The 24904-nt window shown below is 41.4% G+C and overlaps 5 protein-coding genes across 6 annotated transcripts; 3 read left to right on the forward strand and 2 right to left on the reverse strand.

The window, feature by feature from the left end:
* The first annotated feature begins 547 nt into the window (after positions 1-547).
* Positions 548-4930, forward strand: fibina (fin bud initiation factor a). Its single transcript, XM_072386011.1, has 2 exons — positions 548-1460; positions 3780-4930. The coding sequence occupies exon 2, from the start codon at positions 3810-3812 to the stop codon at positions 4500-4502; it is 693 nt and encodes a 230-aa protein (XP_072242112.1). The 5' UTR covers positions 548-1460; positions 3780-3809; the 3' UTR covers positions 4503-4930.
* A 4722-nt stretch (positions 4931-9652) lies between these two features.
* tmem276a (transmembrane protein 276a) lies at positions 9653-12136 on the reverse strand. The gene is made up of 4 exons (XM_072385230.1): positions 11404-12136; positions 10881-10994; positions 10662-10799; positions 9653-10510 (listed from the first exon to the last, which is right to left on the reverse strand). Exons 1-4 carry the CDS (start codon positions 11804-11806, stop codon positions 10263-10265), a joined length of 903 nt encoding a protein of 300 aa, XP_072241331.1. The 5' UTR covers positions 11807-12136; the 3' UTR covers positions 9653-10262.
* Positions 12137-13924: 1788 nt separating this feature from the next.
* spi1a (Spi-1 proto-oncogene a) lies at positions 13925-16287 on the forward strand. 2 transcript variants are annotated; one of them, XM_072386015.1, is made up of 5 exons: positions 13925-14120; positions 14489-14582; positions 14650-14834; positions 15473-15620; positions 15724-16287. In XM_072386015.1, exons 1-5 carry the CDS (start codon positions 14094-14096, stop codon positions 16032-16034), a joined length of 765 nt encoding a protein of 254 aa, XP_072242116.1. In that variant the 5' UTR covers positions 13925-14093; the 3' UTR covers positions 16035-16287. The 2 variants fall into 2 exon arrangements, with proteins under 2 accessions (XP_072242116.1, XP_072242115.1); XM_072386014.1 differs by having other exon boundaries at positions 13928-14120; positions 15455-15620.
* Positions 16288-16860: 573 nt separating this feature from the next.
* Positions 16861-22089, forward strand: LOC140307227 (protein regulator of cytokinesis 1-like). The gene is made up of 14 exons (XM_072386012.1): positions 16861-17030; positions 17454-17586; positions 17692-17814; positions 18323-18556; positions 18647-18817; positions 18923-19072; positions 19244-19391; positions 19480-19616; positions 19706-19801; positions 20155-20301; positions 20382-20492; positions 20590-20697; positions 21085-21258; positions 21943-22089. The coding sequence occupies exons 1-14, from the start codon at positions 17020-17022 to the stop codon at positions 22012-22014; spliced, it is 1815 nt and encodes a 604-aa protein (XP_072242113.1). The 5' UTR covers positions 16861-17019; the 3' UTR covers positions 22015-22089.
* A 489-nt stretch (positions 22090-22578) lies between these two features.
* Positions 22579-24565, reverse strand: LOC140307229 (uncharacterized). The gene is made up of 5 exons (XM_072386013.1): positions 24429-24565; positions 23437-24096; positions 23173-23343; positions 22856-22957; positions 22579-22746 (listed from the first exon to the last, which is right to left on the reverse strand). The coding sequence occupies exons 1-5, from the start codon at positions 24549-24551 to the stop codon at positions 22612-22614; spliced, it is 1191 nt and encodes a 396-aa protein (XP_072242114.1). The 5' UTR covers positions 24552-24565; the 3' UTR covers positions 22579-22611.
* Between the last annotated feature and the right edge of the window lie 339 nt (positions 24566-24904).

Below are 24904 nucleotides of genomic sequence, written 5' to 3' on the forward strand. Positions count from 1 at the left end.
GGTTTATTCCGTGAGAGTCATTGCAGAGATACACTATTTTTATTTCAGGTGTGAGACTTAAAGAAGGAGCAGAAAGAGAAGGCATGCAGAAAGTCTCAGGCTGTCTCTATCCTCCGTCGACTCTTTGCTCAGAAGTGCAAACAGTGGTCTCAAACAAACAATTCCTTTCTCTAAAGGCATTCCTTTAATGACTCAGAGCTGGTGGGAAATGCAAAATATGTGGAATTCCTGAGTTAGATTAAGTAAAATTGCCACAGATTTCCACAAATTACAGTGACTGCACATATGCCGTGGCAATGGGTTTTGTTTAATTGACTCCATAATGACCCACAAAAAAATGAAAATTTGCTCATGCACAACTGTTGGAAATGACTCAGCCCTATCAGCGGTAAAACTATGCATGTGTCAAACACAGTCTTGTATATTTACATGAGGTCTGCCAGCTGTGTGTGAAAATGCAGTTAACATTTTATGTTAACAATAGATCAAATCATGGTTGTTATCTGAACTTTTAACGTGATTCTGCAGCTTCACCTCAACGCTATGGAGCTTTTTGAGTGCTTTGTTCTTAGTGTTTTGTTTTTCTGGCCTGCAGATTTGCCGTTTCGGTTCAGTCACGACACACTGCCTGCTCAGCACCAAACAGCAGAAATGTGTTCTTAGCGGCTAAAGTGCCAAAGATCTTTCAGGAGTTAAAGGAGGCACTTTGTTGAGTGAACACTGAGCTTGAAAAAAGAATGACTCAAGAATTTAACCGATAAGAGGGCTTTATTTGTCCCATATGCATTTTACCATGCTATATCTGTGATCCACAACCCAACTGTTCAGCCACTGATACACTGCATAATGAGTGAATAGACAACTATTTGTTAACATGTTTGGTACATAAAACCTAATCATATCATCTATCACTACATTGTTATTGCTGCTTAGAGGCAGATCACTTTTTTTTTCTTCAGTAGCTCCCTAAAGAGTCAGATAACAGTTGATTAATATTTTTGTTATATATAGACACTTGAACAGTTTGTGGGTGATTGACGCAATCAGACCTGATGTGGCACAGCTGCTCGTCTGCATCTGATTAATCATTCTGTTCATCCTTGCATCAGCCTCCCACCTTTCTGCCCTGTCTGCATTAGGAGGCATGACACTGTATTAATTTAGCAATATGTTCAAGGTGTAAAGTGTTTTTTTGTTGTCTCTACTTTTTTAAAAAAGGCCTACATCACCTGACCTCTGCAATCCCTTTCCCTCACAGAGGGCTGTATCAGTATGTGTATGTATACTCAGATTATTCTCAAAGGTACTTTACATAATTATACCTGACCTCTGATATTTCTTCAGGTTTCCATTGCCACTGCTGTGTGCTAACCCTTTGCTGACTTGTATCATTCATCTTGACAAATCCTGTAAACGCTTCCATCCTGCTCTGCTCTGCTTTTTGGTCCCAGAGAAGAAAAGTGAGTAATGGTAGAACACCGCATGACACACTGTCTATGAGCAGTTTCATCAACAACAATCATCAACAATCTTTAAATATTCACTTTTCCTGATTTCTAAATAAATATGATTTGTTGGGGGATGATTTTAAAATGTTTTTTTTTTTCAACTTTCTCTGTGATATTGCAAAAACACAAGCTCCATGGTCCACAAATGGGTGGACTGAACACAGGACATAACCAGCCCAGTGTTTATAGCTCGCCATATGCTTCCAGTTTTTATGCGTATTTTGTGTGTATTGCTTAAAAGCTGAGAGCTACATCTGGGACCACCCTGTGAAGATGTAATTAACCGAGACAGGATGTGTAATAGAGGGGATCGCTGCCCAGGGGACTCTCCCTCCATGCAGTAATGTAATTACCTGACTGAACTCATCAGAGTGAGCTCCAACTACACTGTCACCATGTGAAAATACAATAAAAATTACATCTAATCAATTTCAGACCACTTTTCTCTTGTTCCTGATATATTTTAGCATTGGACAAGAAATCATGGTGTTCCTATTCTTTTTTAATGTTTTTTGGGCAGTAGTGGCCTTTATTTAACAGTGTAGACAGACAGGGGGGAGGGAGAGTGGAGGAAAAGCAATTGGCCCCAGGCCAGGACTTGACCTAAGGCCAGCTGCATTGAGGAACTACAGCCTCTGTACGTTAACCAGTTGACCTGTACAGCACTCTGTTTCTATTCCTTTAATGTTAGCAGACTTTGTACAACTCCAATCCTAGAAAGAAAGAAAGAAAGAAAGAAAGAAAGAAAGAAAGAAAGAAAGAAAGAAAGAAAGAAAGAAAGAAAGAAAGAAAGAAAGAAAGAAAGAAAGAAAGAAAGAAAGAAAGAAAGAAAGAAAGAAAGAAAGAAAGAAAGAAAGAAAGAAAGAAAGAAAGAAAGAAAATTTGGCAACAGGTCTGAAACATGGTTTGGTATAAAAAGAAGAGTCTGCATATTTTAGAAGTGGAGTCTGGGAGGGTTCATTACTCTGTGAAAGACTGAACAAATAATGTCTCTAAATTAAAGATGGCAAGAATTTTGGGGATTTCATCAATGACTGGATATAAGATCTTATTTAGATCAAAATTTAGAGAATTCATTATCAGTGAACACGATTGGTGTTCGACAAATGCAATCTGAAACCCTTCCATACAAAAGAAAAACACTGTAAACAAGATCTAGAAATGTTGCCGCTTTCTCAGAGATTGGGCTCATTTAAGATTAACTGAGATGAAGTGGAAACTGAGCTGGGCTCTGAGTGAATAAAATATGCAATTCTATCAGGAAATCATAGACTCTTTGTCCTAAAATCTAAAGATTGGAGGGACCATCCAGCTTGTTATCAGTGCACAGTCCAAAATAAAACGTGTGATGATGCAATGCACATGTCATGGATAATTTGGAAATCTGTGAAGGCACCATTAATGCTAAACAACATAAATAGTTCTTAAAGCTACATATAATGCCACCTTAATTATGTCTTTTTCATGGATTACCTTGCTTATATCAGCATGATAATGTCAAACAACATTCTGGAACAATATGAGTAAAGCACAGGAAGCCCACTGTTGACTCACTGAAATCCTTTATCAAGCAAGAATGGAAAAACTATTCACTATGAAAATGGAAATAACTGGTCTTCTCAGATTCATAACAATTACAGAGTGATGTTCAAAGAAAGCTGATGTAACTGGAATAAACATACCTCTGACCCAATATTTGCAGTAATGTCAAACTTAATAGTGTTTATTCAGACCAATTCTTAATGTTTTAATCGATGTTATATTATTTAATCTTAAGAAATGTTATGTTCAAATGAGTCAGAAGTAAGTCTGACTCATTTGAACTAAGTATTAAGACAGGTCCAATTGTCGTTTGAGGGACTTGGTTGTGCTTTGTGTAATATCAAATGGATAAAATCAAGAGATAAAATTATACCAAAGAACACAGTCAGGTAAGATTAAAGTTGAAAATGCCAAATACATGTTGTTTTTTTTAAACTAATGGTGCACAATTATATAGTTCAGTAAGTTGTACCCTACACTGGAACCAATCAGTTTTGTTTTTAAAATAAGACTAATTAGAGTCAAATTACTAAATTTGCGCCCACGTGTTTAATCATCTGCTTTAGATCCAAGATGCTTCAGAATCATCAACAGCTGTCAGCAGTCTCTACTCAAATATAAATAATCTTGGATTGAATGTAGGTTCATTACGTGGCACTAACACTGTGTGTTTGTACCAGGGGCCGCCAGGGGCCCTTCAGACTTTAACAGGCAGTCTGTGCCTTTTAGGTGACGGGGGATTGTGTAACATGAGTCGGGATGAAAACTCCGCGCTGCATCCGGCCTCTAGTTCAGATGCTGCCAAAGAGGGAGAGGAGGTGCATGATGGATCCCGTCCCACTGCTGCTGATCATAGTCACATCTTTACCATTATGCTCGGCAGTATACACCGGGCCCCTCCAGCCGGAGATCTCCAACGGCACTTTCCATCACTTCTTCGTTCCGGACGGGGATTATGAAGAGACAGTGGACCCCGAGAAGTGCCAGATGTTGTTTAAATTCTCCGACGTGTTTCCATGTGGGGCCTCAGAGGACAGCGACGCCGCCGTGCGGGAAGACTTCGTCATCACTAAGCTGCAGGCGGAGGACGCGGCGCGGCTGCTGGAGAGCATCGGCCGGACTGTGGCGCACGACCTGGACGGAGAGGACAGCTACGGGAAGTTCCTCCTGCGGGAGACTTCCCAGATCAGCGAGGCCTTCTCAAATGTGGATAAGTCCCTGCTGGAGCTGGAGGTGAAGTTTAAACAAAGTCAAGAAACTGAGCTCCGAGAGGAGCAACAGCTGAACGGCTATGTGGTGAAACAAGTGAGCGACATAAGGGACGCTCTGAGGGAAACCACCGACATCTCCCTGGGACTCAAAGATAAACACGAGCTGCTGTCTCTCATCATCCGCAGTCATGGCACCAGACTGAGCCGCCTGAAGACAGAGTACCTTAATGTTGGCTCTTAGTTGTGTTGTGGCTGTTTATTGTTGGAGAAAGGACTGTTTTGTTGAGTGTATGTGTGCGTGTGAGAGACAGAGACCCACCAGTTTATCAAACGACTGGCAAGTTCATTGTGACTTTTGAATATTTTTCTTAAGTACCTGAAATACTCTGACCTTTGGTTGTTCCCATTCCTTGGAGCTGTGTCACTGAAGGGCGCTCTAACAAAAATATCAACACATTCCTCCGAGTCAGGAGGGAAAAAAAGAAATGTGAGCATGAATTATGACTGCAATGAGCCCTTTGTGCCACTTCTAAGGGGAAATTTTATTGAAGTATGAAAATAAAAGGCCAAAAATGGGTATTTCTCCAGATTGGTATAAAACTGTCAGCCTGTATGATTTAATCTTTGTTGTTTACAGCTGATCAAATAAATATCTGTTACATAACATAACTTTCCGAATTTCTTTCAATCCAGATGGAGTATTGACCTCTCAACAAAATTTCAATCTGCACGTTAAATTCAGTTATTTTTCTTTTTCTTGCTCTCTGTCCTGAGACAGACTGCTGACTCACACTTGTGCTCAACTTTAAATCTCCATCCTCTCAACTCTGAGGTTTGTATAAACTGTGGAAACCTTTGAAATCTTCTCTTTTTATTGTCACTGTTTCACTTCACCATGGTTGTTGTCATCTCTACAAGTGGCAGACTTAACTGTCCCTTCAAACAAGACCTGGTTAATCGGCGTCTGAAGTCTGTCACTGCTTCCCACTTTCATCTGGAAGTCATCTGCTCGAGTATGAAATATATTTGTTTAAAGGCAGCCACTGTCACTATCATCTTCCCTTTTATCTGTCACAGTCTGTAGAGTTCACGTTTAATTGGTAATAGGGCTGTGTTAAAACTCTGAGCGGTTTCAGATCTGTTTGTTCCTTCATTAAAATGTTCTTTGTTCCTTTGGTTTCCAGCTGTGCAGAAACAAAACTTCTTATTTTAGACAAAGTGTTTATTGAGGAAGGGTTTTTCTCCTGAAAAAGACTGCTTCAATTTGTACATTTGAATTTGATATTTCAACCGCCTCCAGTGTTTTCTCTGCCTTTAACTGCTGTATAAAAATCTCTAGTTCCAACCACCATCTCCAACAACCGCAAAGTAACTGCCACAAGCGTGCCCACTTTTTACAGAGATAGTTTCTCTGCATATTTGAGAAAGCCAGATGGGCTGCCATGGGCTCAACTGGGTGTGATTTCCTCTGTCTGGTTTTCCTCACAGTCCAGCTTCCCCTGAGGGACCCCTTTTTAAAAACAGCTCTGTGTAGCTTAGCACAGGGCAGGCCGACCTCGTCAAAAACCCTGAGCTGCAGGAGCTCTGTGTGCAGAGAAACCCTATATGTCTGCACTGCTCTTAATTTCCATGGGCACTGCATGGACCTCGCAAGATTTGATTAAAAGATGTGGTTAAAATTTCCACGGTGTAAGTAAAGGTGGAACTGGTCACAGACGCTCTCACAAGCGACCCACCCTTCTCAGTTCATTTGTCTTTTTTGGCTCAAATCGTTAATTCCACTTATAGAGAAATATTTATTTCCTGCAGACTGATTCAAGTCCCTGATGCTTGGAGGCATGGAAGCCGGAGCTTTAAGCATGCTGTCGGAAGACCGTATTTTTCCTCACAGACATCTTCTAAGGACAAACAAAGAAAGGTCAGGAATGCAGACCAGAGTTGACCCGAGAATACTTTGACCCCTCTCTGTGCTGAGCACAAAAGCACAAAGCCCTAAAGCAGCATGCTTCTGTGAGGAGAGCTGTTCCACACTACATGTGCTACTAATCCTGCTGTAATTATGACTGCTGTGAATACTATACTACAATACACACTTTCTTTTCGTTGTGTCTTGGAGATGGAAAAAAATACAGAAACCAGTCAAAACAAACTTAGTGAGGACATTTCAGAAGACAGCTGAGGAACCTCTCATCAGGCAAAGTGTGTCGCTGTCAAATGGACCCTTAAGTTTTTAATGCCAAAAAGAAATAAACCTAAGTTCAAAATTACTTTACATCTTGTGCGGATGTGATGTAACAAAACAGCAGCATTACTTCTGTGCAGACACAGTATTTACAAGTAATCCTTCATTTATATTCTCACTTTAGTAAAAAAAGCATTGACAAAACGTTTCCAGCATGACCAATTTGAAAATGTAACGATTTTCAATTTCACTGTAGCATGATGTGTAAGTATAGCTTACAAGTGACTCACAACATCTGGCATCTGGTTGCTTGTATTACATTTTGTTTGAATTACTTTAGATAGTGCCTTTCTGGGAGGAGTTTGCATGTTTTCCCCATGTATGCAGGGGTTCTCTCCGGGGACTCTGGCTTCCTCCCACCATCCATAAACATGCTTGTTAGGTTAATTGGTGTCTCTAAAAGTGAGTGTGAGCGTGTGTGTGGTTGTTCGTCTCGTTTGTCTCTGAGTGACCCTGTGATGGACTGGCAACCTGTCCAGAGTGTACCATGCCTCTCGCCCGATGACTGCTAGGATTGGCTCCAGCTTCCCGCGACCCAACCGACAGATTAAGCGGGTATAGAAAATGGATGGATGGGTGGTTTAGATAGAATCATTTTTGCCTCCAAATATTGTGAAGTAAAAGTGAATCAAAGTGACATACTAATGGGATCCTGACAGGCAAACATAACAGCACTGAACAAAACAAAACAATAAAGGTGGACACACAACAATTTGTCAGAAAAGTCATCATCAGTTGGGGGACACAAAGTCGTTTCTAATATAATACCAACAGAGTATTTGAATAATATGAGTAAGAGTATGATTAAAAAGGTATATTGCAAAGTTTGTTCCCTGTATATTGGCACTAGACTGCCTTTGGGTCTCAGGGCCTGTTGGAAAGTAATACATAACAAGCTTGTCATGGGGTATCTTGAATTGTTAGATTTATGCATTAAATATATGTATTTATGTACTGGAAATGGATGCTTGACTTTGATGCTGCCAACTTTTTTTTTAGTTTTGTCTTTGTATTCGTATATTCTGTAAGAAGTTGTTTTGGATAGCATAGTGCATATAGGGAGGTGCCAAACAAGGCTAATGTTTTTGAGGTCTGATGCTTCAGCCTTCCGAGTCAGCCTTCCTCTTTAATATCATTTGGTATTCAGCCCATTTTATATTTAGTTGTTTATCAAAGAGTTCAATAAACCTGTAGACAAAGAGAAATCTGTTATTGCAACAAAACATGACAGCATTACATTGATTTATTTTCTAGAGATGTTTTACACTGTTCAGGCTCACGGGGATGCTGAAGTCAAGTTCACCACAGGGCAAACACAGGTACAAATGAGATAAACACCCATGAATAATCCCACTCCTCCCTATGGTCAGTTTAGAATCACTAATTACCAATTGACCAAACATGCATGGACAATTGGAGGACACCGCAGTACCTAAAGTAAACCCATGTGGCATGAGGAGAACATGTAAACACCACACATGAAGGCCACAACTGAGGTTCAACCAGGAACCTTATAGGTGACAGCGCCAGCCCCCATACCTGCATGCAGCTTACTACATTTCACAAGATGGAAATAAATAAATAAAGATAAGAAAAATTTAATTCAAATGAAATTGTTGAGCCATGGATCAAAAATCTTTAAAAACACAACTTTTCATTAAACACTCAACATACAACCGATAACACTGGACAAAACACACTAATAAAACCAAAAATACAACAAAATTAAAAAATTAAAAAATTAAAAAAAAGAAAGAAGTACCCATGACAACCAAACTCAACAAAGGCTCACAAAACAGATAAAACACAACATTTGATGCAACAAGACAAAAAGAACACATGTAAATATACCAGAAAACAGAAAGAAAGTACTTTCTGCGTTGTTGTTTAATTTTTCTTGTGTTTTCCAAAGAACTTTTTGTGTTCTCAGGTTTTTTCGTTGTTTTTGGTAGTTGTGGCATCAGGTTAAGGAAAAATGGTTTAATAAATATACTTTCAGGCCTGCCTAAATAGACTTTGTACTCATCTGACACAGTAAAGTTCACTTAGCAGATTATGGGTTTTACATGCAAAACACACTTTGAGGTCATGACATTTAATGCACTTTAAGCCAAAATCAAGGCAGGAGCATCACCAACAACGTTAAATGGCTTTTTAATTGGACACGCACATCCTGTAGATTTGCAGGATTTCTCCTCATTAAAGACACAGGTGTTTGATTCATTGTTAGCAGATGGCATTACAATGTGAAAGCAGAAATGTTGACAATGGATTTTAACATGTAAATTGATCTACTGCAACTATTTAAGTTGTCTACACACAGATTTGATCAAATTTTGCGTGATGGTGATGATAAAAAAAAAGTGTATATGTCACTAATGATGGGCTATCGCTCTTGAACTAAAACAGATTAGAGCTGCTAGGATTCAGGTCTCTGAACAGATAGTGCAGATGATTTTATATATTTTCTGCATTTTTATTTAACGTATCATGTCATGACCTCATGTTATCTCACTGAAACACCATGCAGCTCCAGTTTGATTTTTACCAAGCAGCCAGGATTTCTTTAAAGATTTCAGCTGCTTTGATGATTCTGTGAAGATAATAGCCAATATCAGAGCAATACACTGAAGAAGAGAAGTTAAGGAGAGGAAACCTAAAAAAATCTGTAAAGCCATTTGAATTGTGCTGTCGGAAATTGTTTGAGTTGTTCCTAAAACTTGAAGCTACAGCTCACTGAAGCTGGTTGTTTGAAAAAGATATATCTGTACAGCAAGTGTAAAAGACTGCATTGCTTTGGGTAGAGTCAGGATTTCATGTCTTGTTGTGTGACTAACGTGTAAAAAAAAATCTGATTCACTGCAGACATTCCTTCACTCTTTTATTTGGATTGATCTATTTTTGTCAGTATAGGTCACTGACATTCGCACATGTAAGTGCTCCGGGGTGGTTGCATAAAACGGAGGCCTTTAAACAGCTTCTTGCAACACCAACAGAGACATGTTCAGTCACAGATTTAATATGTTGTAAAAGCTTTGAGTCTGTTGTTTGGCCTCTGCCTGCTTACACACCAGTGAACTCGTGTCACAGTCTATGATGCCAACAAAAACATTTATACGATGTCTATTTAATGTATCATGCAGAAAACATGTTTTGCATGGCCGTTTTATTTTTAAAAAATATCTTCGATGGGAGTAAAACCTCATGAACAACAAAACATTTCCTTCAAACACAGTTTGGTCTTAATGCTCATATTTTCCCTTGAATAAACACAAATGCATTTGCATACATACAGTTCAAAAAGTACATATATGTATTTTGTTTTGGATGGGTACATAATGATATACAGTTGCCCTTTGAAATGTGATGATGGACATCCATAGTTTCACTGTCAATACAGTTTATTTCAAAGTTGTGCTATTGATCTTCTGCCAGTGTTTGTTTTTAATCTTTTTCTTTTCAAACTGACAGATTTTACAGGAAGAAATTATGTTCTCCTCTCGGAGACCAAGCAATGACACGGAACAGTTCATTCATCAAGAGGGACAGACAAAAAAGCACCAGAGGAACTGAAAATCAGTCAAATGTCACCTCTTTACCATTTTCATGTGAGTGGGAATCAGTGTCCTATAGTTTTCTTTGTGCCAAGCCTTGTAAAGGTTCCCTCTGCTTTGAGTCCCTGGAAAAAAATTGTCTCTGGAACAGGGTTCCTGACTGTTTCAGGATGTGACAGGCGTCTGTTAAATGTACCGTGGCCTGTCACACACAGCCGTTCTCCTGTCTGGGCTTGTGCACCACAGGGGAGTGTGGAGGGTAGAGGGAAGGAGCGAGAGTGCACAGGAAGCCAGCCAGCAGTGTGAGGCCCAGTCCTCCCCACGCACAAAACATGGACCAGCCATACCCATGACTGATGTCCTCTGGTATTCCAAACATGTACCGAGGATAGCGGGACAGTTCAAAGTTGATCCCGGCCACACACGTGCAGAGGGAGATTATGCAGCAAGTCCCTGATGGAGAGCAAACACAAAGCAAGTGAGACATGTCAGCAACCCCATTTCATTTCCTCTGATGCATCAGTTTACCTCTCTCATTAACAAAGACCACACTGCCCCTCTGTGGTGAGTCAGGGCAACGCTCTTTACGTAAAGTATATCTTACCTCCCATGAGGAAGAGGAGTCCAGCGACATACTGCATCAGATCATGCTCCTGACAGCAGCCCAGCGCGCCTATGATCCAGCCGAACAGGATGATAGATATGGCCATGCCTATGAAGCTGGCAGTCATCCTCTGGAGGTCTGCAAAACGCACAACACAGAGTGTTTGACAGGGCCACGTTTATCGACATCAATCCCGCAGATTAAGAAAAAAAAACTCACGAAGTGCGTGCCACTCATCCTGCCTGATAGTCTTCGTCAGATTGATTGGCAGATTTCTGGGGAGCGCTGACGATGAGTAGTAGTATTTTATTGGTGTGCAGCGCGGAACCAATCCTGTGGATGTAAACAACACAAAGAGGATGTCTGGCATTAGCACCGACATGAGATGAAGAGCATATGACAAGGCTCTGCTGCCACCCCCTCCCAAATAAAGCACCCAACTCCCTTCCACCACCCACCCACCCATCCACCCACACTATTGTAGAGTAGCTTATTCTACGCATCTCGAAGCTTTTGTTACTACAGCTCGCCCTTTTGTGTTTGGGGTGGGGGGTGGGGGTAGCAGCACGTCGATTGCAATGTAACTGTACTCCGTGTTGTGCTGCGTAGGCCTTAAGGGTCTGCGCGCAGCATCAGCACCTTGGATAGCGCATCGGTACACAAAGTATTTACCGAAAGCGCCACACACACAAATGTCAGGCGCAAACACATTATAAGACAAATATGACGCCTGTGAGCAAACCTTTGAAGATCAAATCCTCTGTCTCCAAGTCAAATCCCTCTCGGTGGCACTTTCTCCACAGTCCTGTGATGGTGGAGTTGAAATGCCGACTGCAGAGGGACTCCATGGCCGGGGCAGGAGGCAAGAAGTGCCGCTTGGCCCGCAGCAGCGTTTCGCCGCTGACACTGGAGCCCTTCCGCTCTACATTTTTCTCCTTCGGCAGCATGCGAAGTGGAAGATTGTTGTTTGAGATGTAAATGTAGCCGGGGTCGTTTCTTTTGTTTGAATAATTCTTGCAGCGCTCCCGGTGCCGCCTCGCGTCAGTCTCGTACCAGTTGTCAGTGCTGATCGCCACGGCTATCAGTCCCAACGCACAAAATGCCAAAAACAGACCTGCCACGGTTAAAGTCCTCATCGCAGCCATGTTCCATGCGTATCTCGCCTCGGTGCCCAGATAATTCCACGGGACAGCAGGTCTCCGCGCCTGGCCGCGGCTGTCACTGTCTGCGGTGTGGGGGATATACAGCACTACGTGGAAATATGAAAAGCGGATGCATCATCTAAGCCCTCATTCTCCTGTCGTCTCTGCCATCTCCAAAAAGAACCAAATTCTGTGGCAAAAGATGAACAAATTTGGGCCTCGGTGAGCTATTTTGGTTGTCTCCTTTATGCCTCTGAACTCAGTCTAGCATAGATACTGGACAGTCCAGCATTTCTTTCCAGCAGATGGAGACAGAGGAAGTATTTGAATTGCACTAGCTGCACTGTAGATCATCATGTGTAGGAAGAGAGTTTCTCCTAAGTCATACAGGGGGAATAATCCTCCCTCCGTCTTTTAATGGAATCAGCATCTGTTGTTGATTCGCGTTCAGTTGTTAAACTCTAACAGGCAGACCACAACAAACCCCACATAGGGGCTCGTTTTCGTTGCGTGGTGCAGAAGACAGTTTCATCATAACCAACATCTTCTGGTAAATTTCCATTCCAGCTGAGCCGTACAAAAAATTTTTGGTTTACTGAACAGTTTTGAGGCAAGGCAGAAGCGTGTTAACTTTTGAAAACATGACAAAAGGGGGATTGTAATCTCTAATGTCCAGCAGGATACAAAATACTTATGTCAAAACTGAATGAAAATCATGCAAAACATTTAAAATTATACATTTAATCTTAAAGCAAATTGTAAACAAATTATTGAACATTAAAACTGATCAATCTTATTGTTTTCTCAAAAATATCTGCTCATTTTTTATTTGATGTCAGCAATACATTTCACAAACAATGGGATGGAGGGGCACGTTCACCACTGGGTTGCATCACTTCCCCTAACTGTGTTAGGGCCTAGGAACTGAGAAGAACAACAAGTTTTGAAATCTAAATGTTTTCCAATTCTTGCTCCAGATAGGATTTCAGTTGCTCAGCAGCTCAATGTCTTCTTTATTGTCTTATTTTCAATGTTTGCTTTCGCCCCTGTTTCCATGCCTACTGACAACTTTTTGGGTGATATGATTTACTGTGGAGGATGACAGTCTAAAACTCTTTGAAATGTTCATATGTAAAAATGTTGTTCTTAAAACAAGAGTGGTGAACCCCCTTACCATTAACCTCTAACATACTGAGCCACAGGACGCTCTTTTTTTAACCAATCACAATACTGACCCGTTGCCAACTAACTTAATTAGTTGTGAGAGTTTCCAGCAAGACTTTTGTCTTTTAAGCATCTTTTCCCAACTGTTTGTTGCCCCATTTAAGCTTTTCTGAATCCACAGTGAGCCATGATTTTAAAAAGCACTCAATCTCTCAAATCCCACCATTTGATATACCGTGTTTGTACAATTTTCAGTTCAGTTATGATTTGCGAATCCTTGCCTAAATTCTTCTCTAAATGTTTCACAGCGTCCCAACATTTTTGGGAGCTAACACAGAGGAGACAGAGCCTCCGACCATTTCAGTAATGTTTTCACAGGTTTCATTCTCATGGCCAGTACTTCCTCTATTGAGCCCAGAATGCCAGACTAAAAGGGGAACAAGCCTTATTCCAAACTTCACTTTTGGTTTCACCTCCTGTGTGCAATAAGTAGAAAAAAAGATTTTAAAAAATCCTACATATACTTATACAGGAGACTTGTTGTGATTGAAACTGCACAGTTTAAAAAAAGAACAATTCAACCGTATTGTGCTATACACAGCAGCTTTCAAGAGGTTACATTTTCCACTCAGAGATAAAGTCAAACGTTAAAAAAAATAAAAGTGAGAACACAGAAGAGATGGTGAGCTATTTACATCACAACAACACCCCTTGGGCTGGCAGAGTTGAAGAGTGGAGTTGGAGAGCTGAAGCACATAAGGGTGCACCATTTAAGGCACCTACTCTTTTTTTGAACGACTATTTTACATAAATATCTTTAAACATTTTAGCCTGACTCAAATAAACATGCAAAAAATAAATAAATCATGTTTTTAAATATCTCTTAAACTTACAGGAAATGTATTTAAATGTGACAGATAGCCATCAGGAACTAGCTGATCATATGAATTTGACAATTGGATGATATGAATGTCGCCCGCATAAGGTCCAGCTTAGCTTATTTCTCACTTTCAGTTCCCATTTGTCTGTTGAAGTCGACATTGCGTGTTTCTCAGTGAAGCAATAGGAAAAAGTCAACTTTTATCACAAGCTTCAAGAGCCGAGACTCTCATGCTGTCTTGTTTACATGATGGATGGCTTTGTCATATCATCAGTAAGTGTCTCTGTTTTGTTATTTTTATTTTTAGACAATGCACAAAGAGAGTAGAATTTGATCCAAGTTTGGGAGATTTTGTGAATTGTTCTACAGTTTGGTGGAGCTTGGGAACATAGAGAATTTATTAAGTGGTATATCTAAGATGAAGAGTTTAGTTTTGGTTTAGTAAAGATAAATGTATTTGATTGGAGTCAAAAACCTTTAATATAGGACAAACCCACGTGTCTGCTGTTTGCTATCTATTCATTTTGCTTTCTTATGTACATGTGAAAAATAGATTATTTTACATGTTAAGGAGTAAAGTAATGCTTATGTTCAAGAGGGTTTTAGATCTACTTTGTGAAAAAAAAATGATTTCTCCAAAGGCATCAGAGGAAATAATTCCCAACGAGGCAGGGAATTATCGATCGCCTGTGGACCTGTACAACTACCTAAACGGTGTGGCGGAGAGTTATGAAGGTAAGAGGACTGGATTTTAAAAAAGATGATGGATCAATAAACAGCTCAAACGTATGTCGCTTATTAGACCACAGATGGGCCCTCCACTCTGATCGAGTGCAGCAGTCAGACTTTGAGAATTCCCCCATGAATCATCTGACGGAGCTGCAGGCGGTATCATCTCAACAACTGATACAACCCTTCCGCTACAGCAGCGATCCTCTGCACCTTCACCTGGACCCTCCGCTCGCTCCTCTCTCCCTGTCATCACAGGTAGGTCCGTGTGTGGAAGTTCACAATGGCGAAAGCATAAAAAGACAGTCACTTCATTTATTAGTGGGACCACTGACATATATGAGTCCTACTAACTGAAGGATATGATCGCATGATTCACCCAAACAGCCAAAACCTCTACTCAGCGGATGAGTTACTTAAATTCGATATAATGGCAGTTTTAACTGTGAAATCCTTATTAGTGTGCTGTAGTGACGATTGTGGCGCTGTTACAAAATTATGTGATTCACCAAAGTCTGATTGCTGAAGGAAAAGGGGGGACATATTCTATTAGTTAAATTTTCAAGATTTTCCTGAGTATCAGCTAAATCAAAATATGCTTTACATTCACAAATAACTTTGATGACAATATTAGGTATTCATCAGATAAGTGTTTTCAAGCATAATCTAACCTTTACAAACAGTGCATGGTGTGGATAGACAGGGATATTTTCAGTAAAAAGTCATAAGCATCATGTGGTGTTGCTGAGCATTGAAATCTATTTTGGCAGAGCAACTTCCTCTTTTAGTACAATGACAATGTTTGAACAAAAATGCCAGACAGTGAGTAATTGCAAAACACAAAAAGAATTATGGCATGCTTTAAATTTCCTCTGAAGATCCCATTCTACACCCAGGCCCTGTGCTACCAGTACCAGCCCTCGGCCTCACCGGGACATTACTACACAGAGGAGGAACAAAGAGCAATCAGTCCCCCGCTGGAGGTCTCAGAGGGGGAGGATGACTGTGACGACCACAACCACTCTTTTTTCAGGAGAGACACGAGTGAGTATATCCAATGCAAACTTTCCACTGACTCAAAAATCCTCATGTTCGTAAGTCTGGGCCGATGTCTGGAAAAATCTAAATGTTACATTCTCCCTTCCAGACAACAAGAAGAAAATACGCCTGTACCAGTTCCTCTTGGACCTGCTTAGAAATGGCGACATGAGTGACAGCATCTGGTGGGTGGACCAGGACAAGGGCATCTTCCAGTTCTCCACAAAACACAAAGAAGCTTTGGCAACCCACTGGGGTATTCAGAAAGGAAACCGCAAAAAAATGACCTATCAAAAAATGGCTCGAGCTCTGAGGAACTATGGTAAAACAGGAGAGATTAAAAAAGTGAAAAAGAAGCTCACGTACCAGTTCAGTGAGGAGGTTCTCAGGAGCCTCTGTGTACGTCAGTATCATCACTGATGAGGGAACAAAGGCTGCATTTTAGCGTGCTGAGACTAAACCTGACAAAATTGTTTTTTTTGCTTGTAGATTTGCAGTTTCACATTGTTTTTTTCCTGACAAGTTTCCAAAATTTATTTATTTGTAATGCCAATGTGTGCTAACCTCCACTTAAACTGCTTCATGTTCTACTCAAAATAAGTTTGTGTCCAAAGAAAATAAAAAACACACAAGCTTGCCAATGTTATTGCATTATCAGAGTGTACAACCTTATTTTTTAATGACTGAAATTAAATAAATTCATCTTTTAAGAAACGCATATCAACTTGGTGTAAATGTTTGTGAGCATGCAGTCCGATTGTAATGTGGTCAAAAAATTAGATTTTGGCATTTTAAGAAAAATCCTAATTTAGATATGGAAGAAAGAGCAAAGGTTTAAATGCAATCGTATAACACACAGCTCCTACTTCAAAGGCTTCAAAAGCGCACATTGACCAACCACAAACAGAACGTGACTTAAAAGAAAAAAAGAATATGAAGTCAAATAAAATTCCTCAGATAGTAGGGAAGGCAGACAATCTAATCTTTTCCATATCATGTCTCTTGGCTAAGAGAAAATGTGTTTAAATAAATGTTTAGAGAATCGTATAAAGCTAAAACAACGATGTATTGTTGTTGTTTTTTGTTTTGTTTGGTTATTTTAGCTTAACATCCTGTCCCCCACTCCAATCCCGTAGGTGGTAGTAATGCATCCGAAAGAATAACATAGGAGAAGAAGAAGAAGAAGCAGGAGAAAGGATCAACTTCCGTTGACGTCAGTATAATCGGCCAATCGTCGCTCAGACGTTGTTTCGGTGCAAATTTCAAATGCACTCGACCAACGAACGGGTAGCTAGACAACTACAGCCGCACCGGTATTAACCTAATTACGTTTTTGTAGAGAAAGCCCGCTTACGTTTTAAGGAAGATTGTTTTTAATTTCGCTTCTGCTGTCTGCGTTGGCGACATGAGAGTGAGGTCAGTACTTAAGATTTTCATTATTTTGTATCATTGGTGTATTTTGATCTCATGTTGATTTTCAGGTAAAGTCAACTCTTTGCTATGACACGGACGTTTTGACACATTTGGATCACGTACCCGTGTGTGTAACCTGCATTAAGTAAATCTGATTGATAGCGATATTTTAGTTTGTTTCGTGTGACCCAAACCTGGCCTGTAATAATGTTACAATTAATATTCGATTTACTCTCAGCAGCTAGCAGACGTTAGCTGGTCAGCTGTTGTATGTGGCGTCTAACGTTAGCTCTCGACTGCTAACAGTTTGCCATCTCGTTTAAATGATTCCTTGCTGATGTTTATATTAATTTGACTCGGTCCATCATAATTGAACGGTTAAATCATTGAGCTGCAACTAACCTGGCCACTTGACTTTTTTTGCAGTGAAGTCCACGCAGCAGAGTCTGTTGCCTACCTCAACAGGGCGCTATTCAGGCTTCAGGACATTTGGGAAGAAATAGGGATTCCGGAGGAGCAGCGGCTGCAGAGAACCAATGAAGTTCACAAGCACATTAAAGTGAGTGCCGCAATTTAGCACTCTTTTTGGCGTAACGCAGCTAACCTAACGTTATTATTATTATTTATTCTATTATTTTTTATTTTTTGCTCTCGTTTCCTGTAGGTCATGCTGGACCTTATGATTGCAGAGGAAGAGGAGCTGAAGAAACGATTACTGAAAAGCATTGAAACTTGTCGCAATGAACTTATCGACCTGTGCAGCGAACTTCAGCTGCCCCCCTTTGAGGTACATTCACGTTAAAGGGAGGAAAAAAAGTATCTGATTTAGAAGAGATCCTGTACAGGGTTAATCCATTAAAGCCACACCCAAAGCAAGTCCTGGTTTAAACTTCCAGAAACAGAATAGCACTTAAAGAGAGGAGGGGCGGGACTAAGTAAGCAAAGCACATTATACAGAAACCACACTACAGTACATCTCACACATATGCACAACTTTTATAACAAGTATCTTAAGAGTTTAAAAAAAAAAAAACAGATTAATTTCATATTAATAGTCGTATAAGATGATCTGTGATGGTGTTCTTCTGGTCTGTGGTGCCAAAATGCATTTTGAAAGGGTACGTTTGAAATATCGAACCCCCTCTTAGCGGAAATTAGTCTGATCATTTGGAAAATAAACTGCGCCTTGACTGTCAAGGTTTTTTCACTGCAACATTGTTTTTTAATGCTCAATTGAACAATAAATGTTTTTGTCGTCTAGAATTATAATAGTTTTATTTTTAATTTCTTTGCAGGAGGAGGATGGCTGCACTATGCTGCAGATGGAGAAGAATAGCCGCACCCGTCTAGAGGTGATGAAGGAGCACAAGAGGCAGAGAATGGAGGAGCTCAAAGGCCTCGTTGCCAAAGACCGCGAGCTGTGCGACATTATGTGCACCACCGCCTTCTGCATTGATCAGAGCTCTGTCCCCTCACTGAAGCAACTCGAGACTTATCGTGCCTACCTCGACAATCTAACCAAAGAGAAGGTGCTTGTGGTGTTCTTCTTTTCATAAATATTGATTTTTATCTTATTTTTTTGTTTTCTGTCGGATTTGTAACTAGTTTGGATGTTTCAGGAACTTCGTCGTGATGAATTTGTGAGCATCAAAAAGGAGATCGTTGTTTGCATGGAAGATCTGGAGCACCGCCCGGAGACCAGCTTTGAGATGGACGTGATGTGCGAGGATGAGGAGGCGTTTTGTCTGTCAAACGACAACATCGCCGCTCTCAAACTACTCTTGAGTCAGGTCAGTTTGCAAAATTTCTGTTTAGGTGTTTGCCAATCTGACGCTGTGATTTAAGTCTACAAAATTACGACAAATTGGATGTGTGGCTGTTTTGTCTCGCTACAGTTACAAGAGCGCCAGGTTGAGAAGGACCTCCTTTGTTCAGGTTTCCGCACAAAGATCCAGAAGCTGTGGGAAAGGCTTCAGATTCCTCAGGAAGACAGGGACGCCGTCTCCGAGCATATGGTCGAATCAAAGAAGAAAAACATTGAAGCAGTAAGAAACCCATCTCCATATAGTCTTTTGAGTTATAGTTTTTATAGGGTTTTGTTTTTTTGCGCTAAATTGTTAACCCTCTGAGGTCTATGATCACACTGGTGTGATTACAGCTCAGACCCCCACATTAACACCTTCGTAACAAGTTTTTCGTATGTATTGTGTTTCCAGCTCCAGGCAGAGGTCCAGCGCCTCGAGGTGCTGAAAATGCAGAGCATGAGAAGTGTCATCGAGGCCATCAGAGCAGAGATGGTTGTTCTGTGGAAGAGATGCTTCTACAGCCACGAACAGCAGCAAGCTTTTGTTCCATATCACGATGGTGAATAGCTCTGGTTTAGTTACAGAACCCTTTTTGTTTTGAACGTGTGCAGTAAAGGGCAGGCTAAGCGTGGTTTTCCTTTTTTCAGATGATTTCACAGAGGAGCTTCTCAACCTGCACGAGGCTGAAGTCGGAAACTTGAAGAATTACTACGAGGACCACAAGGAACTCTTTGAGGGAGTCACAAAGTGGCAGGAGAACTGGACCTTGTACTTGGAGCTTGACGTGAGTACCGTTCTCGTGAGCTTGCCAGGGAAGCTCTCTACACTTCCGCCGATGTGGTCGGGTGTGAATGCGTGTTTTTCCCATTTCAGAGAAGGGCTAATGACCCTTCAAGGTTCAACAATAGAGGCGGAAACCTTCTGAAAGAAGAAAAGCAAAGGGCTGACCTGCAGAAAAGTTTGCCTAAGGTAAGAAAATGTTTATTTTTCATGTGTTCTGCTTATTGAATAGATCTCTAAGTAGGATTGCTGTTGTAAGCGAATGTTTCTATTAAAAAGTTCAAATGGGATAAATTGGCTGCTAAGAGCAGGAAGTCAAGGAAACGATGCAGAGAATGGAAACGGCAGGTTGACGGTGTAAATAAATTTTTGGCCAGCAGATGGGGGTGTTTAAAACTTTTTTTTCGTCTGTACTTCTTCTGTTTGTAATAGTTCTGCATTAGATTACTACAAAGACATTTGATATTACTGTCTGCCAGCGCACTGTTGGCACAAAAATGTTACGGACAACCAGACAAAACTGCGTGAAATGTTTGTTTCAGTTGGAGAAAAGCCTGAAGGCCCAGATTGATGCGTGGGAGCAGGAGCATGGCAAAGAGTTCCTGGTGAACGGACAGAAGTTTCTGGAGTACGTGCAGCAGCAGTGGGAGCAGCACCACGCGGAAAAGGAGAAGGAGAAACTTGAGAGAGTACGTTAAGGGATTGCTTTAGTAAAACGCTGTTTTCCTACTGACAAAAGGGTGTTGACAAAAATTCTGTCTACAAACAGCAACTGAAGAAAACTAGGCAGACACAAGAGGATATGCTGTACGGAACAGCGGCGAGAACGCCAACTAAACGCCGACTGGCAGGAACTAACACCCCAGCCAAAGTGAAAAAGGTGAGATCTATTGCATACATTTGACGCCTCCTTCCCTGTGCTTGAGTTAATAAATAGCATGTTGAGTCAGTTGTTTTTTCTTCTCCTGTCTTCTTAGTTCAACGGCACCTCGACCCTCTCGACTCCGAACAGCTTTCTCAGTTCAGGCCTCAGTGGAACCATGTACCAGTCCTCCATGCAGAAACCACCTCTGTCTGCCAGCAAGGTGCGTTTTTACTGTGATCTTTGCGATTTATCTCAAATCAGTAAAGCAAAGCGGATATGATATCGAGTTTATTTGATTTTTCCATTGAGCAGTCGAACACTAAATTAGTTTAAAGTAGTTTTTTCTTTCTTCGGTCCAGAGCTTAGCATTTCAATACTACGTGTAAATGTACATTTAGACTGATGAGTCTAAAGTTCTATTAAGCCAGTACGGTTGAATATCTCCAAAGAGAATAACGTACAGTGTAAGTTTTAGATTATGCGATTGGATGATGGTTCATGTGCGTTTTACACCTAAGTTTTTAGAGTGTGCGCTCCTGTAGTTTGAACTTTGAATTAAGGCTGACAAAGAAGAAGTCATCACTGCCTCTGTGTTGTGTTGTTGTAGGGTACTGGTCTGCGAAACCCAGGACATGGAAGGACACCCCGCGCATTAGACCGCAACAAGGAAAACATCTCCCATCTTAACAGAAACACTCCATGTGGCACACCGAGGCCTCAGGATACTCAGGATCACACCTTCACCTTTAACTCTATTGCTGGCTCCTATTCAGAATTCACGGTAAATGGGGTTTTACATACGTCTAGTCCTTGACCGCAGAGTCCGCTGAAGTACGATGTAACGGGAAATATTCAATTTTTTTTGTTTTTATTGCAGTAATACTTAAAGGGCAATATAATAGAAGGTTTATATTAAAACTAAGCTCATGGAACACCATGTAACCACCATTTGGTATTGAGAATTGTGAGATGCAGATTATAAATGAAGATGTTCTCATTTAAACGTGTCTTCGGTTCCAAGTGGACAAATGTACAGTTTTCATGTGATTTGTGAAACGGCAAAGGATTGATCCTGTGTAAACTTTATAAATGATTGAGAGCCTGATGTTAAAACTTGATTAAAAAGCTTTGATCTGTCTTTTAGTGTTTTTGTTCTAAGACGAGCCAGACGCCAGCATACAGGCAACATAATGCATAGAATTGATTTAACACAAGTTTTAGAGACAGATTTGCATTTGGAATAACGGCGTGTGCAGGAGGTCATGAGGAACCGGTCGGTGTCGACCCTTTACAACAAATCCATGAGAAATTTAGCTGAACGTTCAATTATCCACCGCATTTGTCATAAGTCTGAACGAAAACAGTGTTTGGGAATGAATACAGCTTCCTTTCACAAGTACATGCATTGATGATCTTTATTCAGACTTTATCACGTTCACAGATTAACTGAGACTTGTCTTTCTAGAGAGACCTCACGAAGGCTTCTAAATCGGCTGTGAAGTCAGGACTGCTCAACTCCACCGTTGGTCACCAGTGATGGTTCAAAGGAGCTGCTCTGGCTCCGCGAGTTGTCCAGCTCAGCGGTAATTTGGTGTAAAGGACAAGAGGGAACTTCACTGTAAATGTTTTACAAAAAAATGTAAATGTCTTCTTTTTTTTTTTTTTACACTTTTTTTTTTTTCCAAAGCCTTGCTTCAGGTTTCTGCTTTAGCAGGTCTTTTTTTTTTCTGCTGTGTATATATTTCTGTAGCTGTTCGATACTTGGACTGTGGCTTTTAAGCTTTTTTAATTTTAAATCTTTTTACAGGAGTTTTAAACCGAAACGTCATTAAGTACAACTTGGGCATTACTTTCAGTACTGTTGGTTGGTCGCTGCACCATCATTTTCTTCCTCGAGCTGGAATGACAGCTACATTTGCTCTTTAAAAACTAAGTATTGAGTGCTTATTTTCTAATTTTTTTTCCTTCCTCTTAAATCAAGCTGTAAATAAACATTTAAAAGGGAAAAAAACCTGTTAATCTATACAGAGTATCTGTTATTTAGTGCTTTTTCATCTGAGATTGTCTTTATGCTTGCTGCTGAGTTGAATGACGAGTCGGGCTGGAGGCGGTATCCAAGTAGAAAGTGTTCTGCTCAAGCCATGCGCGTCATGAGCTCCTCAAGAGCCCGCTCGCGGTGATTTTCATGAACGAGCAGCACTTCTTTGATTGCACTTTGCTGGAAGCCCATCTCATTAAACTGAGTCAACAGGCGCAGGAACTCGGCAGCCTGAAACAGAAGTTTAAGCATTAATTGATGCAAGTACATAAAGAGTGGTATTTGTTGGGGTTTCTTTTTCTTTTTAGCTCAGCTGTTGAGATAAACAAGTCGGGTTTACCTTGCTCTCACAGTTCTGAAACATCTCCAAAGCCTCTTCAACCTGCTCTTCATCATAACCCAGCTGGCAGAGACGGTCACTGGCATCCAGGTATTTCAAGACCTATTAACGAGGAGAAAATTGTAACGACAAGCTGGGACCTCACAATGGACACCAATGTACTACACATGACTTTTAAGTCACCCACTGTGGGATTTATTACGGTGGCAGAGCTTTAACAATCACTTAAGAGGCTGATGGGCATAATTAAGATTGTGGGTTCAAGGTTTTGACCAAAAGTTGGTCCCATGCTGACTTTTGGTGGCTGTAGTTTTCACCTTCTGTGGGCTCCTGTAGCCTGTCTTCTGCAGAGCCAGAATAGCTGTGCGCAGCGGGTATCCTTTATCAGTGATGGTTTCAAGTAACTCCCTCTCCTCCTGGCTGAGAGCTGCCAGAAGCTCAGTTGCAGAGTCCAAGAAAACCCCACGAGAGCCGCTGGTTGTCAGGACCTGATAAGGGAGAAACCAGACAAAATTCAGGAGAAGGAGAGGGACATTTCTTTTCTCTTAGTGATCTGATGAGTCGTCCTCTAAGAAACGGACCTTTTTCCTGCGGTTTCTGACAACGGGCCCTGCAGAGGAGGGTCGCTGCTGCTGTGGCCTGGATGGGGCCGGACCAGCTGACGGTGTGGTTTGGGAGTACTTTCTGACCACAGAGCCCAGCGACCGCTGTCTCTTTTTGGTGTTCTTCTGCCCCTGGGGGGCGGGGGTGGCCAGCTGTGACTTGTGCTGCTCCACAGGACGAGGAGGTTGTCTGCAGTCTGGGAGAGAAGAAGTGGGTCTGTGGCCTCTGATGAAGTGAGATGAGTCGGGTTTACAGTGGTGCGAAGAGGGTCTGACGTGCATGTCTTTGACTCTAGAGAGTGGGTCTTTGGGTGCGGCACTCCGGGGCCGCTCTCTGCTGTTGGCACGGCGACGCACACCCTCAGCTGAAGACGCTTCGTTATCCTCACCGTATCCCTCTTCGTCATCAGAGTCGTTTATGTAGAACGTGACGGTCCGATGGTGCTGCCGGCGGGTGTCTGCAGAGCTCAGGCTGTGGCTGCGGGGCCGAGGCCTGGGGGCCCACAGGTCGCTGCTCCTGTGACTGAGCATGTGACTCTGTTGAGGACTGCTGAACATCATCCAGTACGGTGGGCAGGATGGAGGCTGGCAAACCGCCTGCTGCCTGGTTAAAATCCATCTTTCCAGTTTGAATCCATACTGCAGGTAAAAATGTTCAATTTAATCTACAGCTGCTCCTCTCTTACTGAGACATGTCATAAAACTGGGAATCACTAAGGTCTAAAAGTGTTTAGGTTTTCCAGGGAAAAAAACAACACAGTAGAGCATTTTAGATTATTAGTGAGTAACTTCACTTGTGTCGAGTCTCACGTCTGTCTGTCTTCAAAAGTACATTAAAATCAAATTATTAAACTCAAGGCTAAAGAAAACAGCCAAAATGTAGTCTCATCAAACTAAAATGGGGTAAAGGGAAGCATATGAACATATGGATTAACATAAAACAGGAAGCTTATTGATTAAGAATGAGGGACCTCAGTTTCCTGCATCATCTGGTGGCAATCTGTTACGGTAATGTCTGGAGCAGTCGTGAGCTGCATTTCAACCCCCAGCGGACCTACAGGGGTCTGAAAAGGGACGTCCTCCAGAATGCTCATCGATGCGCCAAGCAATGACCTGCATCAGGAGAAGAACAAAAACCTTCTGGGTTTCTTGTCAAAGGCAACAGTCTATTTTTTAGTCGTTGCATTCAAGCAGTTTCTTACCTGTGCCAGGTACTGTCTTCCAGGTCCGCTGCACTCTGAATCATCCACAGGTGACTGGAGTGAATGACTGATAAAGACATCGTCATCACTAAGCCTCTGACATCAGCTGAGTGTTTGTTTACCACCTCTCAGACACCCGGAGTAATCCATCACACAAAGGTCCACTATAAATAATAAGAGCTTTGAAACGTCGAGACACGTGACTACTGACAAAGTAACACCAAAATGAGTCAGATCAAGAGAGA

Source organism: Leuresthes tenuis, unplaced genomic scaffold (assembly GCF_036924035.1).
Source record: "Leuresthes tenuis unplaced genomic scaffold, fLeuTen1.0.hap1 SCAF_5, whole genome shotgun sequence".
NCBI classification, from domain to species: Eukaryota; Metazoa; Chordata; class Actinopteri; order Atheriniformes; family Atherinopsidae; genus Leuresthes; species Leuresthes tenuis.

Coding starts and splice junctions, on each gene's coding strand:
- spi1a (XM_072386014.1), top strand. CDS start 14,094: ATGATGGATGGCTTTGTCATATCATCA. Junction 14,583..14,649: donor TGTGGCGGAGAGTTATGAAG/GTAAGAGGACTG, acceptor GTCGCTTATTAG/ACCACAGATGGGCCCTCCAC. Junction 14,835..15,454: donor CTCTCTCCCTGTCATCACAG/GTAGGTCCGTGT, acceptor TTTCCTCTGAAG/ATCCCATTCTACACCCAGGC.
- LOC140307229 (XM_072386013.1), bottom strand. CDS start 24,551: ATGAGCATTCTGGAGGACGTCCCTTTTCAGACCCCTGTAGGTCCGCTG. Junction 24,097..24,428: donor AGATGATGCAGGAAACTGAG/GTCCCTCATTCT, acceptor TTTTACCTGCAG/TATGGATTCAAACTGGAAAG. Junction 23,344..23,436: donor TCAGAAACCGCAGGAAAAAG/GTCCGTTTCTTA, acceptor CTCCCTTATCAG/GTCCTGACAACCAGCGGCTC.
- tmem276a (XM_072385230.1), bottom strand. CDS start 11,806: ATGGCTGCGATGAGGACTTTAACCGTGGCAGGTCTGTTTTTGGCATTT. Junction 10,995..11,403: donor AGAGGATTTGATCTTCAAAG/GTTTGCTCACAG, acceptor TTACATCCACAG/GATTGGTTCCGCGCTGCACA. Junction 10,511..10,661: donor ACTCCTCTTCCTCATGGGAG/GTAAGATATACT, acceptor GCTCTCCATCAG/GGACTTGCTGCATAATCTCC.
- fibina (XM_072386011.1), top strand. CDS start 3,810: ATGAAAACTCCGCGCTGCATCCGGCCTCTAGTTCAGATGCTGCCAAAG.
- LOC140307227 (XM_072386012.1), top strand. Junction 17,587..17,691: donor AAGTTCACAAGCACATTAAA/GTGAGTGCCGCA, acceptor CGTTTCCTGTAG/GTCATGCTGGACCTTATGAT. Junction 17,815..18,322: donor TTCAGCTGCCCCCCTTTGAG/GTACATTCACGT, acceptor ATTTCTTTGCAG/GAGGAGGATGGCTGCACTAT.